We start from the raw sequence: 16,549 nt of genomic DNA, 5'->3' as shown, positions 1-16,549 counted from the left end.
AGGGAGGCGGGAAAGAGAGAGTTGAGCTCAGTTGGGATGCTGGCTCCAAAAAATCAACACATTGCAGCTTTATGGTATTTAATTTTTTTGTGTTGCAAAGGGATTCTTAATTTACTTTGATATAAACAGAAACATCACGTTTGTTTTTTTATACGATGTCCAGCTTTAAACACATAAGACACAATCTACAACCGCAAGAATTATCATATATCACTCCATGAAAACAGCATAACTACTAGGCACGAGTTGTCACAACTGCAATTAAAGAACTTCATGTTTTATATACGAGAACTCAAAGGTTTTCTTTTGAAATTGTACTTAGAAAGATTTGGAAAAAAAAATTTGATTTGTTAAATACTATTTCACCGTCACCATCCTGGTCAAATAAAGCTGAAGGCGTGTTCTATCTTATAGGTCCACGGGTACCTACTGACAAAGCTCCGCAGAGAGTAGCAAGTAAACAGGTTTCAGACCCCACGCCGATCTCTCAAGTGCATACAAGTCATACCTGTGGTCAAAATGTGATATCAAGAGCTGCTTCTCAGTACGACTTGCTTCCCTTCGCAGTTATTGCTGTGCTTCTAAGGAGAACAGTTTTCTCTGGGATTCACACATTTGTTTTTCAAGTATGTGTGTGTGTGTGTGTGTGTGTGTGTGTGTGTGTGTGTGTGTGTGTGTGTGAGAGAGAGAGAGAGAGAGGGGTAACGCTATGTTAATGGAGCGCCGCAGACGGGCGTCTCGTGACGACCCACACCCCTGCGCTCTCCTCACAGTACCTGCTTTGTGCCCCTCGCACACTGCGCCTTTCAAACACGCAGCCAAAACACACTCCTGAGGAGAGTGCTGCTTTTCTCCAGTTCTGAGAAAACGGCTTCGCCTTTCCGGCCGCGCGCAGCCGGTCCCGAGCGCGACGGCCACGTCTGAACCCGCGCTCGCACCCCTGCGATCCACCTCGTGCTCGCGGAAGGGCGGAGGGCGGACTTCGGGGTTCAGACGCTCGACTGCGTTCAATGACAGACCGCGAGTTCGAGAAAATGAGAGCGAAAGAAGAAGCGGCGCACGAAGCCGACCTGGGGCCCGCTGTCTTCTGGCCTCCGCCGAGCATCGGCCGTAAGGGGGGCCAGCTGTGGCCGCGGGGAGCGAGATCAAGCCCCGACGTGTGGCCTTGCGGGTCGGGCCCCCCTGTCATTAGCGGCACCACGCCGGCCACACCACAGCGCCGAGCCGGCCCTGCCCCCTATGCAAAGGGCTGCTCTGAAAAATTCTCCCGATGCAGCCTGGCCGCATTTCTGGCTGGAGGCGAAGAGCTGGCACCCGCATCCGATCGGATTACAGAGGCGGACGGGATATTTCAGGAAACGGGACGCCTTGTTATCCAGGCAGCGAAGGGTCCAGGCTGGGAGCTCTGGCTGAGAAAGCAGCTATTCATCCCACTGACGGTTGGGTTCTGCGGACCTCCAATCATCACGAGGCACCGGAGGTCTCAGCGGAGCTGTGTTTTAGCGCGGGGAGGCTGACAGGACTCTATACTCATGCGGGATGAGTGAAACAAGGCAGACTAACAATCTACAGACGCACCACGGCGATACGGAAACGCTGCAGTATAGTACAGCACCAGCAGCACTCATACGCTTCACTCACTCAGGCGGGGGTCTTGTCCACAGAATGAGGGGGGGTGGAGAAAAGAGGAAGAAGCTATATTCATAGGCACTTTGGAAGGGAAAAAAAAAAAAAAAAAAAGAGGAAAAGACAGACTGGAGGGTAACAAGGAAAACCTACTGAGGAACACGGCCGGTCAAAAGTTTGAGTACACCCGGGCTACACCTGCGTAGGACTTTCTGGACAGGCGAGTGAAAGCAAAGCAACACATAGGTGTCCTACGTCAACTGGGAAGTGCGACAGAAGAGGCAGCTCATTCCCTCATCAACTTGTTAACTAAATTTCTTTTAAAAAAAAATTAAAAATAAAAAAAACAACTTAAAAAATAATAATAATAATAATAATAATAATAATAATAAAAAGAGCTTTTCCCCAGCTGGCATACTCACACTTTTGAGAGGTTCTGTGTCACACCAGTATGAGAGAAACTAAAACGCAAAAGGACACGATCAGAGGGCGATGAGGGAGAGCAAACACGCAGGGGACCAGAGAACCTTTTCTGTGCAGATGAGCAGAGAGCGAGGCATCACTTACTGTCTCTGATGGTGTCAAAGGTCCACTGATCGTTGGCGAAGAAGGGGTGTTGCTTGATCTCATCCACGCTGCTGCGCCCCAGACGAACCTCCCTGCGCACGGAGAAACAGCAGGTCAGAGAGCCAGTGACTGCTCCGTCAGTCCTCTTCCCCCTCTTCCCACCTCCCCTCCCCTTCTCACCAACCACAACCTTAAGAACCTACAGGTGACCACAGGTGACCCGCTGCATGTGACCGCTGCACTTTCTCACAGACCGACGAAGACTGCCGACCGCACACAGAACAAGATGAGAAGGACCAGTACGCAGAACATGTAGTAATCACTGTCGGGAGTGGGGGGGGCTGCTGTTAAACCCCAGCTCTCTGAGAGGAGCAGGGCAGAGACACAGACACGAATGGAGCAAGCATGTGGTGCAGCTGGATACAGCTGGAGAAAGGCTGCAGAGCCCCCCTTCCCCCCCGTCCTGCTCCATCCGTCAGCCCCGGCGTGCAGCGTCTGACGACGGAGGAGTGGTGTGCCGTGCCACGTGTGAGGAGCCGCAGGCCAATGCAGTCGCGGGGCAGAGCCCAAGAGAGCGGCGCTGCACTGAGAGTAGCGCTACACTGTGGACCGCATCTTCGAGGAGAACGTGTACGGTGTGCGTCATTCAGGTTAATGTTTACGTTACGCTGCTGAACAAAGTGCGTGTGACTTTTGCGTGTCCTGGAAGGAGGGGGCGCGGTGGCGTAGTGGGTCGGACCGGGTCGGACAGGGTCCTGCTCTCCGGTGGGTCTGGGGTTCAAGTCCCGCTTGGGGTGCCTTGTGGCAGACTGGCGTCCTGTCCTGGGTGTGTCCCCTCCCCCTCCGGCCCCACGCCCCGAGTTGCCGGGTAGGCTCCGGTTCCCCCACGACCCCGTCTGGGACAAGCGGTTCAGGAAATGTGTGTGTGTGCGTGCGTGCGTCCTGGAAGTCTGTTCAAGTTAATGTTTATAGTTACAGTTGATCAGGGAATGTGTGACTTTCTCTGTGTAAAAACCCCTGGGGGTGCGAGCACCTCCCTACACGACTACGAAAAGGGCAGCAGGGGGAGTAGTTCTCAGGGCTGTATCTTTGCAATCTGAAGGCTGGTGGTTCGAATCCAACTCTGCTGTAGTACCCTTTATCGAGGTACTGTACTTACCCTGATTGATGCAGTGAGAATACCTTGGTGCATAAAAGCGTAAATCATTGTAAAGTCGACGATCTAACACTGTAAGCCACCTTGGAAAATGGTTTGTGATAAATAATGGTTGCTGAAAAAAATCATTATAATAATACAATTCTTATAAATATGAATAAGGGTGTCTGCAGATGTGTTTGGTGTTTGTGGTGTGTATGTGTTGAAGTTTCTTCCTCACGCGTGTTAGTTTATGGAAAGTACACAGCTATGAATGGCTGATTTGTGCAGCACATTGTTTTTCTTTAACAGAAGTTTCCAGAACTCCCACTGTTACCATAAACAGGAAGTGCTCCTCACAGGGGAAGTGCGCTCCAAAGCTGTGCTCCGCTACTTCTGTAAGCAGCACCATCTGTGTTCTACTTCCCTCCACCTCCTTTTCTCCACAACGACGGTCCCTCAGAGGAAAATCTGAGCGACACACATTGCGGTGCTGGAGCACAGTTTCAGCCAGAACAGGCCAGCACAGTACACCCCCCCCCCTCCCCCAGCACAAAAAAACCACACATACTCAAGCCAGGGCCGTCGGTACCGCGGTGAATGCTGGTGACAGTTCCAGGGACCCCCACCCCACCCCACCCCACCCCACCCCACCCTCCACACACACAGTATCAGATTATTTAATTACAGATGTGTTTTCTTTCACGGCCCCTGCTAATAATTTGAAAACTTTGATTTCGGGGAGGGGAGGTTGTACAGACAGCACATCTGCACAATTTATTCAATTATAAAGGTTATTACGGTGTAAACGTTCATGCACCATAACTTTATGATCACCCCAGATAAGCCTTTACACAACTGCTACTCCTGCACTGTATGTAAATGTTTGTGTACCTTATTTTAAAAAAAAATTTAAAAAAAAAAATTGTAGGAAGGTTATCAGGATTCATCCATCCTGTGTTTTATACACCTACTCGAGCGATGAACACCGGTGCATCAAGTGGAAAGGAACAAACTAGGTTTACTTAAGAATCACGTTTGCAGCCATGTCTCTTTCTCTTAATGCAATGCACAAATTGTATTTTTGCCGAGATGTACGTCGCTTTGGAGAAAAGCGTCCGCTAAATGAATAAGTGTAAATATAGGTGCCATGTATTTCAATGCTGATTTGAAAAAGTCTGCGCACATCTTTTTTTATTTAAAAGTGGGGAGGGGAGTGTAACATTCTTTCAGGGACCCAGAATTCCTAGCTACGCCCCTGACTCAACCTACGCCATTTGCATTTACCTGTGTGATAGGAAGGCGCAGATGAGGTCTTTGGCGTTCTTCGATACCTCAATGTCGTCTGGGAAACTGAGGGAGTTTTTGTGGTTCATGATTTTGCCATAAGTCCCAACGAGGGATTCTGCATAAAACGGTGTTTCACCTGGAAAAAGCGAAAGGAAATAACCGAAGTGAGACGGGAGCTAAAGGTACAAGGAAAGTGCGGTGCCTTTCGTTGGGCCCCTATTCTAACTGAAGGTCACTGGAACATAAGAGCTGGGTGACAAGCTCAGTGAACGAGTGACTGGGTGATGTTTGGTGTGTGATGATGCTCAATGATGTGTGTAACTAGTCGAGTGACACACTAAACCGTGTCAGCAATGGGTGGCGTCAGCAGCTAATGAAGGAAATCAGTAGTAAATAACTCATCCAGGGAACGCCCTTAGAGAGCTGCATGGACATCTTCTCTCCGACGACACAAAACCACGACGTTGGCGCCAGTAATTTGGACTCTAGGCGAAGGAGGACGTCACTCACCAACCAGTATCTCGTAGAGGAACACACCCACAGCCCACCAGTCGCACTCGCGCCCGTAGCAGCTGTTGTTCTCCTGGGACATGAGCACTTCGGGGGAGATGTAGTCAGGGGTGCCCACAGCGGTCCCGCAGCGCACCATGCCTGTCTGTGAACGGTCAGCGGATCACTCTCACTGCCTCCGAGTTCCACAGGTGTCGGACCGCACTGATGACCAGAGGTCCGGTCAATCGTTTAAAGCCCCACGCATCTCAAGACCTGACCTATGTGACATCTGTGCTTCACAGACAACAGTTCTGTACCATATATAGCAGCTTAATTTATTTATACTTGTTATCATCTATAGTTACACTTTATCTTCAGACTGCATTGACACACTCGCTGGTAGACAGTCAAATATTCAAAAACAGCTCTATTATAACACATATAAATACATGGAACAGCTAGTAAGTTTTATTACTGGCTGCTGTATGACGATGCAGTGGATACAACAGAGCTGCTATATCATTACACATAAAACATATGCAGCACCACTACATGGCACCCAGTCTTAGAACTTATTGACTTTACAAGTATACTGCCAGTATGATGTAACAGTGATGACAGCAGCAAGCTGTAGGATGCAGCTACAAGTCTGCCCTCAAGAGGGTGATGTAGCACAGCTCATCTGGGCTCAGAACCTCCAGCTGTATTATTTAGCTGATACTTTTCTCCAAAGCAACTTAAAATGATAAGGTATTTAAAATTATTTACCTATTCAGAAAGCTGGGTAATTCTACTAGAGCAATTTAGGGCAACTACCTTGTTCAAGGGTACTATAACCAGAGGTGGGGAACAGACCTGCAAACTTTGTACCCAAAGGCAGTATCTCTAACCACTACGCTACCAGCTGTCCCCGTTAGGTTACCCCCTAGGTTATGCAAGACATCCGTGATGCCTCCAGTGTGAGCTGCCTGAGTGAAGTTCCACACACTTCCAGCCACCATTCCTTAACAGTCCATCAGGACAACCGCGATGACCGTGACATCAAACACCAGATACTCAACACTCACAGAGTCCATCTTGAGGCAGGTGCCAAAGTCGGCGAGTTTGAGGTGTCCGGTGCGATCGAGCAACATGTTGTCAGGCTTGACGTCGCGGTGGATGAAACCCATGGAGTGGATGGCGTCCAGCGCGAGGACCACCTCGGCCGTGTAGAACTGGGCCCATTCCTCAGGCACATCGTAGTTGCTCATCAGCGTGACCAGGTCGCCACCGGGCATGTACTCCATCACCATGTAGAGGTGGCGGTCGTCTTGGAAGGCGCAGCACAGCTACACGGCAAGACGCAACACAACACGGATGAGGCGTGTGGCATTTCCAGGCACATGCCATTGCAACAGCATGCAATATGAGGAAAGGAGGAAGGCAAGTCTGGTCTTATCCAGTCTGGTGATAATGAACCATTCCCGTGGAATTTTGATGCAACTCAGGAAAAAGGCCTGCAGCCCTTTGGACACATTTTCACCTCAATGTACCGATTCCTTTCAGTTAAAGTATTTTTTTTTTTTAATTCAGAACTGGCCAATGATGTTCCTCGAAGGTTACGCAACAATTCTCAAATAATCGTTTGAGCATTAAGTCACTTTGCAAGAATTTAGGCTGCAAGAAATTTCAGCTAAAACGTATTCCCTAAATATCCACACATCTGCAATCTGTAGGATCAGGCCCCCCGCTGACCTAAATATTCACACAGCGCATTGCATTGTGGGCCTGATGCGACTGACCTGAACAACCCATGGGCTGTTAGAAAAGGCCATGATTTCGCGCTCTTCCCAGAAGAAGGCGGAGTCAGAGCGCTTGATCATCTCAAATTTACTGAGCCGCTTCATGGCGTAGACTTTCTGAGAAGCTCTGTGGCGGACCTGCGTGGTAAAGAGAGCACGAGTGAATACGAGCACTGCCAGGGGCAAAGGGCCACGATACACACTCTGACTTGTGTACGGATGTGTCCTTACAAACACACATACTGAAAGAAAAACACACTACAGGGTAGAGCACAAACATATACGCAAAGCCCTTACAAACACACGGCCTACGGCAAATAAAGAAAACACCCAGACACACGCGCGCGCGTGCACACACACACCATCAGACAGAGCTTCCCCTCCTGACACATCACTGGCGCAGATGCAGACGGACGTGTGCAGACCTGCCCTGCACCCAGACAGCGCTATAATGATGAGATACTAGGCCACTACACCGTCCGTGTATGTGGTGCATTTGTGTTACACACACACACAGAGCCAAATTCATACCACATATAGATCTTCAAAAAAAAAAAAAAAAAAAAAAAAAAAAAATCATAAAACAAAAAGCACAGCCATAAATGATACAACAGGACACACCTAAAATACAAAATATGAAGGACACAAAACACGGCAACCATTGTAATATATTTATACACACACTGACTCCTCATTATCACAACTGGGACCAGAAAGTCTGACTGTAACTCGATTTGTTCATAAATTGAGGTCGTTTAACTAATACACCTCAATCAATAATCAGTTAATAACCCAGAGATGCCTCGATTTACTACGACTTCGATTTTTTTAAATGTCTCAGATATAGCCGTTAAAAATAAAAATAAAAACATATTTTAAGTAAATGTATTAATTTTGGGGGCGCGGTGGCACAGTGGGTGGGACCGGGGTCCTGCTCTCCGGTGGGTCTGGGGTTCGAGTCCCGCTTGGGGTGCCTTGCGGCGGACTGGCGTCCCATCCTGGGTGTGTCCCCTCCTCCTCCAGCCTTTCGCCCTGAGTTGCCGGGTTAGGCTCCGGTTCCCCGCGACCCTGTATGGGACAAGCGGTTCTGAAAGTGTGTGTGTGTGTGTGTGTGTGTGTGTGTGTGTGTATTAATTCTGACCCACATAACTAGCTGAAGCTAAAATAAACTTAAAAATGAATGGATGAAAAATTAAAAATTTGTAATCTCTGCAAACTCCGATCCAATCCCGATTGTGGGTGTGGTTTTATCATGTAAACATGTGGAGTGTTCGCAATATTGTTATTGATCAACAACACTCACAAACAGAAAGAAGGAGCCATAAAAACTACGGAAATTAGCTGAATAAATGTGATCCCACTCTCGTACTCTATCTGGCTGAGTTTCGCGGTCATATATCAGCCGGCCACGTTAATACTGGTCTCATTTGCTATGCAACAGACAGACATTTCAGAAAACAGACCAGTGAAGAAAGTAAAATTAAAAATGATTAATCTGGAAAAAAATTTGCATGTTAAAAATGTGTAACCCAGACATTCATACCGATGAGCCAGTGAGTTGCCGATAATATAATTTTCAGCTAACCACAGCCAGATTAAAAAGATTTAATACAAACACACACACACACACACACACACACACACACACTTTCAGAACCGCTTGTCCCATACGGGGTCACAGGGAGCCAGAGCCTAACCTGGCAACACAGGGCGTAGGGCTGGAGGGGGAGGGGACACACCCAGGACGGGACGCCAGTCTGTCGCAAGGCACCCCAAGTGGGACTCAAACCCCAGACCCACCGGAGAGCAGGACCTGGTCCAACCCGCTGCGCCACTGCGCCACTGCGCCACCACGCCCCCCACATTTAATACAAACAGAAAATATTTATTCCTAGCGCTCAGTGAGCTTCTGAACATAAAATATCAATTACAAAGTTTATGCTGATGATTAAGGTTTTAGGATCTCTTTTTCGTTGTCTGAGAAGCTCAGTAACGTGATATATAAAAACAACCCTACCGCTACTCTATATAACAAGTGTGTTTGTTGGATATGGAAAAGTGGGGTTATCCCTTTCAGAGAGGCTCCTCACCAGCTGGACCTCACCAAAGGCCCCCCTGCCAATGAGCTTCACCCTCTCAAAGTCATCCAGCTTCATCTGCAGCTCCCGTATGCGGCCCATCATTTTCTCGTCTGCGGGACAGATGCAGGGTCAAGAACGGCTAACACTGAGAACATGGGCTGGACTGTACTAACATTGGGGTCGACACAGGTGACTGCAGAGAAATAAAGGTGTAACACACATAACTTCAGAAATATGGTTGAGACCCCTTATTGTCACCAGTCATACCCTAAATATCGGAAATACGGCAGCATCCCCATTTCTTTTCAGTTTATGTTATCTTGGTAATTACGAACAGTAGCACAGGTACAACAGGGTACATTAGTGTACATTCAGTTAAAACCTCCCACTAAGGGAAAGTACTTGATGAAAAGTATTATATGTATTCCTGTCTGTGTAAAACTGGTCCAGTCACCTTTCAAAGAACAGCGCCTTGCTTATGCGGAAACACTTACACCTGTTCAAAAAGGAGTCTATATTTTTGTTCTTTCGTAGTACGGGGTAATCCAAGTCCAGCACCATGGCATTCATGGAATCCTGCAGAAGAAGAAAGTCTTGTTACGCAAAAATGTCTAGGTGACGTTACACAAGTACGCAACAAAACATGACAATTGAAATGGGGAATTCATCAAAAAAAAAAAAAAAAAATCCATGTGAAGTCAATAAGTAAATGAATACTGTAAATAAAAAGAAAGACTTCTGTTTGAGATCTATATTATTCATTTATAGTTGTGGCTTACTGCTATTATTACTTATTATTTTTATTTTAAAATTGCATGTACTTGCTTAGTTTTTTTCACTCATTTATTTTTGCATTTCTTTATGATGCAAAATTCTTCCTTCCCCATTGGTCTGTTAGAGAAACAATGTCCATGTGATGCTTTCAGGCCCCTTGATGGGTTTTAAGAGCAACCCAGCCCACCTGTCTTTCAGAACAACATTCCTACATCAGCGGCTTCACCTCTTGATACCCAGTCCTGCTACCCTGACTCCAGCCTGGTACTCTAGGGGACTACTGGTAGAACAGTGGTTAGCACTACTGCCTCTGAAGCCAAAGGTTGCAGGTTTGATCCCCAGCTCTGGCTGTAGTATCCTTGAGCAAGGTACTTACCCTAAATTACTCCAGTAAAAAAAAAAAAAAAAAAACTACCCAGCTGTATAAATGGGTAAATAATTCTAAGCTTGTAGTAACTCTAACCTTAGCATTGTAAGTCACTTTGGAGAAAAGCTTCAGCTAAATTAATAAATGTACTGGCAGTCAGTTCACATTCATGTTATCAGTGGTGCCACAGCATTTAATTTTACCTGTAAAATGACTCTGGTCCTTTACATTAAAGAACAGCTTTACAGATTTCTGTTAAACTAATCCCTTCAGATATTCATTAATATCGCTGACCTTTATTCTAAGCCAATAGAGGACATGGCTGAGAATTAGGAGAACCATTTCCTCCAGTGCTGCAGGTTCAGCTGACCATCACTGGCACAGTGAGGGTAACTGCATCTCTGAGCAGTACACCAGCTATGGCTCTCCACCGCACAACTACAACCAGACCACTGGGCCCAAACCTTTCTTCGCGGAGCTGACGCTTGCTGATCTCCACCCTTGATTCCATATTTCAGTATCTGGACTGCCTATCAGTGAGTCTTCAGAACATCAGCATCCAGTCACTCCAAAGGCTCGTTGTAGATGGTAAGAACTGTAAGTGAATCCATCCATCCATCATCAACAACCGCTTGTCCTGAGCAGGGGGCGTGGTGAGCCGGAGTCTTACCCAGCAACACAGGGCACCAGTCCACCACAAGGCACCCCAAGCAGGGCTCAAACTCCAGACCCACCACACACTTGGCACCAGCTGAACCTGACATGCCACACCACGCCACATTACACTACGCCACCACACCCCGCCTCCTGTAAGTGAATTACAATGCTACTCTATCTATGGTAGTGCTAATCTATTTACAATCATTTACTCATTTACCCAGCTGGGTTATTTTTAGTGTAGCAATTTAGGGTAAGTACCATGCTCAAGGTTACTACAGCAATAGGTGGGATTCAAACCTGCAACCTCCGATACCACCTGCTGACTGTTACCTTCCTTCTGTTTCAGCTGTTGGACCTCAGCAGATAAGAACAGTGAGCTCAGGGTATTTCTCAGAGCTTCAAGGGCACAAATCAGACATTGACAACAGTAATTTTCTTGAGCTCAGATAAGTGCAGGACAAGATGAGCACGTTACTCTATTGTGCCAGTCAACAGAGGTCAACTGGGGTCAGACCAAAGCTTGAGACCTAGCAGAGTTCAAAGCCTGTAATAGGTGGGTCAAAGGTCAGCCAGGAGATTGCGTCACAGCAGTGGTCACGGTGGGACCATACAACCAGCTGGCAGTCGTGCCTGTGGACTCACTCGATCCCTTTAAATAGGTGCCCTTATAAAAATAGTTGTGCAGCTGCTCATACAGAACATCACTGACTTTTTGCCAGAACCTTCCGAGTTCCCTCATCATACCTGCTTCCCTTTCAGGTCCCTGACTGCATGTCCAGTAGTCAGAACTTCTTTTCAAATGTCCATAAAAAGAAAGCAAACACTCGGGAAAGTTCTGGGAAGTAGGACATTGGTTAAAAATTATCCTGAACTTATTCTGCATGTTTAGTCAAGTGACTGAGCAAGATAACATAAGTATGACTGTGTGCGTGTTCATGTGACCACACACATGTATGGTTGAACGAACGAATGTGTGGGAGAGAGTGTGTGTACGGGAATTTGTATGTGACGGAAAGGTGTATACAAGTTTCTGCTATCATAGCGATTAGAATCATTGCCTTATGTTCAAAGGACTGGAGTTCGAATTCTTGCTCCAAAGCAAGTCACTTATCCTAAATTTCTCCGTAAAAATCACCCTGTATAAAAGAGTAAATCAGTGTAAACGGTTTAGTTTACAAGCCTAATGTTTTAAGTTGTTTTGGAGAGAAGCGTCAGATAAATTAATAAATGATAATATTATTGAGCAACTGAATGTGCATGTGACACTTTGGAGCAGTGATTTGGGGTATGTGATACCATGCCATTGTGAGTGTGTGTGTGTATATGAACAGGGGATGTCTACTGGGCCAAGTAAGTAAGTAAGTGAGTGAGTGAGTGAGTGAGTGAATGGGTGCAAACGGTGGAGCACAGTGCAAATACGGAGAAGCAGCAGCACATGCAATCATCATGTTTCCTCAGCCTAGTGCAACATGCTCATATCTGTAAATACACTCTGACTCAGCCTTAAAACACAAGGCTTGCTGTCAAACGCAGGCTGTCATCACACACAGCAACGCACAGAGAGCTAATCACCAAACAAGTACCCGCACCCAGCCCATCTGCTCCTGTTGTCCACAGAGAGTCAAGCAGAGATCAGATGCTATAGAGGAAGTTATTGCTGTGCATTTTTACTTTTGAGAGCATGACTGCAAAGTTAAATCTTTTTATAGTGTTTATATCTGGACAAACAGCCACCTCTGGAGACAGCAAAGCAGAAGCCGAGGAAGCCTTCGCACAGGGATTCGTTCAGGAGAGATGTCATTTTAAAGATATCTAAAATTATTCTGTCAAAGGAATACAAACATGGCATCAGGTTACCGTGCTTGTACTGCGGACAAATGACAAAACTACAGGCCATTGTATGCCTGTTATTCAAAAGCATGTTCGTCGCTGATAGCAAGGCCCGCGGCAGGGATTTCCTGCTCCTACTGATGTAGCTTCCGGCTCTAGCTATAGAAACAGGACTCTGTGCACTCGGGGCAGAAAATCGTCCACAAAGACAAAGCCACGCTGAGCAGAGAGGTACCAGCTCTGAGCTCAGCTTGAGATGCCTGCTGACTAAAAGATAATATCATTATAAAAGAGAACTACCATAGAGAACAGAAATGCGGCACAATATGTGCTGTCATAGTTTTATAATTATTTTCCATAGGGCTTCTATACGGTAAAACCAACTATTGCAGTGCCAGCTGAAACTCTGATCAAGCAATGGCTAAAGCTCCTTTTCATTTCAGAAATAAGAATTTGTTTATATTAAAATATATATATAACATTATTGAAACAAAATATAGTACAGACACGGAACTTTAATTCTAACATTATTTGGATGTGCCGGCAATAAAATAATGAAGAACTGGAGGGGAGGGTTTCATTGTTAAAAATACAGCACACGTTCATGAAAATTAAGTCTAAAATCATCCCGTTCAGTCAGTAATGGCCGTTTTTCACATGTGCTTCAAAACTGCATATGAATGAGGACCAGGCATTCTGTATATCTGGGGTCTGAACACCTCAAAGCACACCGAAAATGTAAATATCATACAAAACAAAAATAAAAACTTGATGAAACAAGTAAGAACTTGTTTTTCTGCAGAATGTTCAGACTGTAAGCAATTTGTAGTGCCATGTATATACAAATACTTACATCAGAAGTTCAAATCAGTGGTCATCTGTCAGGGTGTAGTCTGTGTACCACAAATACCTTTAAACACCAAGAGAAAGCAGGACTGGGGATAGAGGGTATTGCTCAACTCTGTAGAAGATTGGTTCCAAATACTGACTCTTCCAAAAGCCAACGGCGTGTTTTTAGATTATATCAGAGAATAAGTTTGATCGGAAAGAAAAGAAGAAGAGAAGCTGAAGACGGACTCATAAATATCAGATGTCTTCTGAGGTCATGAGTAACAGCTCATTAGGTACCAACATAAAGTCCTTCCAGAAACTGTGAAACTGCTGGTTTGCTTCTGTTAACTTTCCTTTGTTCACCCATTACTGAATATTGTAATGATATTAAATATATCCATGTATGATCACTGGTAACAGGCACTTTCAGAGGAGTGTGAAAGGGAAAAGGAGCCTTAGGAATCATTCATATCAAGTCATGATTGTAAGTAGATCAATAGCTCAGCTCATCAATCTCAACAGAGAAAAATTAGGGGGAAAAAAAAAAAAAAGTTCCACAAATATCTGGGTTAAGAATTTCCAGCACAGCAACTAAGCAATTACATTAATATTTTTCAGATTTTTTTTACAGTACAAAGGTGTCAATGATATCATATTGAAACTAATTTTGGTTTACTTGAGAGTCACGTGTGTGCAGCTATGTCTCTTTCTCTTAATGTAATGCATAAATTGCACTTCTGCTGAGATGTATGTCGCTTTGGACAAAGCGTCTGCTAAATGAATAAATGTAAATTTGTTTCGCTATTGTGAATTTGAGAAACAAAGAAAGATTACACACTCTGATCACACCCAAAATTTTATAATATACACAGGAGGAGACAGACACACACACATTTAGTGCCCATATTAAATTTTCCCACAGTTTTCTACATTAACCATTTCAAATCCAATCTTTCCGATGAGGGTAACGTGACTGTTGCTACATGTTTCATTACAGATTATATGACGGCTGAATCATATCACTATGAATCAGTCTGACTTGTCAGTTAATAATAAGGTCTGACCAAGGCAACATGCAAATCGGGTGGCATGACCCAAGCATATATTCAAAACATCAACATGTGTGTAGGGAGGGTCACCTCTTTGTTGATCACAAGCAAACAGGCCTATCCAGTACAGTCACAGCCAGTAATCTGTTGCAAAATTCCAAACAGGCTCAAGAGTGGAAATTATGGAAGTTACGGCGTCATTGCTCTATTGTCCTCAGTGTTTACTGGCCTTCCTGAAATATTGATCATTCTTTCAGGAGGACTCACACAGCTCCTAAAGCAGTGAGACATGCGCTAAGGCGCTCACCTCCAAATGACACTTTCTCCTCATACAACTGACAGCTCATGAAGGAAACATACCTACCACATACAAGTGTCCTCAACCGCATCTGGTTTTACCATGTGGAGAACATGGTGAGGGCAGTAAAAAGGCAACTGGAAATGGAAGTCTTCTCAGTGCACGTAAATAAATATAATTGAGAAGTATTCTGACATCAAATTCAAAAAAACAAAGATCTAGACGAGTGAGCTTTTGACGGCAAATCACTGCATCGCTGTTATTTAAATTTACAACACATAAACACCACACCAGCAAAAAAAGAAGTCACCAGACCACACATACCAGTAAACTTTCCAGGTTCATGGTGGATTTCGGATCTCTGATCATGGTTTCCAGAGTGTTCAGCCGGCTCTCCAGCCTCCTCTCGGCTCCGCACGACATCATCATGTTGCTGCGGCGGTGTCACTGTATCTAGTCTATGATCTATCTGTGTATTTTTCGAATCTTTGTATCTCTGTGCGTTCGTAGGTCGCTCGTCCTCGCTCGCGACTCTCGGCTGTCTTTCCGCGCGGCTTCAATCGGGTCTGTCCCGATCTTCCCCGGGAGAAACCTCGGAATCGCCTGCTTCCAGAGCTTTCGCAATAAGTTAGACTACATAAGAAACCTGAGGTCAAGAATAAATAATAATAAATAAGCACAGGAAACGGCAGATGAGAGGAGCACCGCGTTGCGTCAACGAGCCGCTCCGACCTTCTTCTCCGCCCTTCTCTTCTCGTGTGGATCCCGGCATCCACGGAAGCAGAAGTGTAACGGCGAGCTCGGATCTCGACACGTCGTTTGTGTGAGATCCACGCTGCTTGGGGTGCTTGCCAGACTAGGAACGGGCTCCCACGACTTACTTCCACCCGTGCCGAGAAGGTGCGCTCGAAGCCGCGGGAGGTGCTCGAGGAGGAAGGAACACGTGCGTGCGGCGATCGCGCTCCGGTTGCTGCCCCTTTCGTTTCTTTCGGCGCGGTCCAATTTTAAACGCAACGCACTCCACTCCAGCGCGATCTCGCAACGCTGCTCTGCCCACGTCCGATCTGTCCGCGGGATCCCCGGATACGTGACGCGTCTCGCGGTTTAAAGAGCTCCGCGCGCCCCACTACTATGTATGTATGTTGTATGTATGTCGCCGCTCACACACGTCGTCGGCGGCGCTCGTGTCCTTCTCCTTCCTTCTCTCCATGCGGAGTCATGACAACATCCCGAACGGGATTCGATGACTGAGCTGCAGGCCACCGCACCCACGCCAACAGCCGGGAATAAACTGCTGGAAGGCAAACGGGGAGCGGGCTGAAAAGTCAGTGCCCGCTCTTCTTGTCTGTCTTTTTAAATAGCAGATATTAATTATGGGGTTAACTTGATACCTTTACGTGATTTATTCATAGCGGACGCTTTTCTCCAAGCCACTTAATCAATGGTCACAATTACAGTTACAAGTATTTACCCATTTATACTGCTGGGTAATTTTACTGGAGCAATTTTTAGAGTAAGTACGTTGCTTAAGTACTACTGCTGGAGGTGGAATTTGAACCTGCGAGACCAAAGGAAGTAGAGCTAACCACTATCCTACCAGCTGCCTGAAGGGTTAAGGTTCATTTTAATGCCCAGCTGGGAGTATATTTATAATTATTCTTTCTATTCATCTCCCACCTTTGTCCAAGGTAACTAATGATGTTAGGTACTGATCTTTATTATGATTTAGCTGCTTATACACCAGGTTATTCTTACTTTATCAGTTGAG

The 16,549-nt window shown here is 45.9% G+C and overlaps 1 protein-coding gene across 2 annotated transcripts in view; it reads right to left on the bottom strand.

Annotated features, from left to right (window-relative positions):
• LOC108929341 (rho-associated protein kinase 2-like) overlaps positions 1–16,205 on the bottom strand; it is a 31,481-nt gene extending 15,276 nt beyond the window's left edge. For both annotated transcript variants that reach the window (XM_018743787.2, XM_018743788.2), the window contains exons 1-8: positions 15,106–16,205; positions 9,467–9,548; positions 8,982–9,082; positions 6,892–7,029; positions 6,178–6,438; positions 5,129–5,273; positions 4,616–4,754; positions 2,194–2,285 (exon numbers count right to left, since the gene is read on the bottom strand). In XM_018743787.2, coding sequence (XP_018599303.1) covers positions 2,194–2,285; positions 4,616–4,754; positions 5,129–5,273; positions 6,178–6,438; positions 6,892–7,029; positions 8,982–9,082; positions 9,467–9,548; positions 15,106–15,210 — 1,063 coding nt within the window. In that variant the 5' untranslated portion in view covers positions 15,211–16,205. The remainder of the gene's footprint in view (positions 1–2,193; positions 2,286–4,615; positions 4,755–5,128; positions 5,274–6,177; positions 6,439–6,891; positions 7,030–8,981; positions 9,083–9,466; positions 9,549–15,105) is intronic.
• Positions 16,206–16,549: the final 344 nt, after the last annotated feature.

The sequence above is a fragment of the Scleropages formosus genome, chromosome 1 (assembly GCF_900964775.1).
Source record: "Scleropages formosus chromosome 1, fSclFor1.1, whole genome shotgun sequence".
In the NCBI taxonomy this organism is placed as follows: Eukaryota; Metazoa; Chordata; class Actinopteri; order Osteoglossiformes; family Osteoglossidae; genus Scleropages; species Scleropages formosus.
This window is presented reverse-complemented; position numbering and strand designations above follow the sequence as displayed.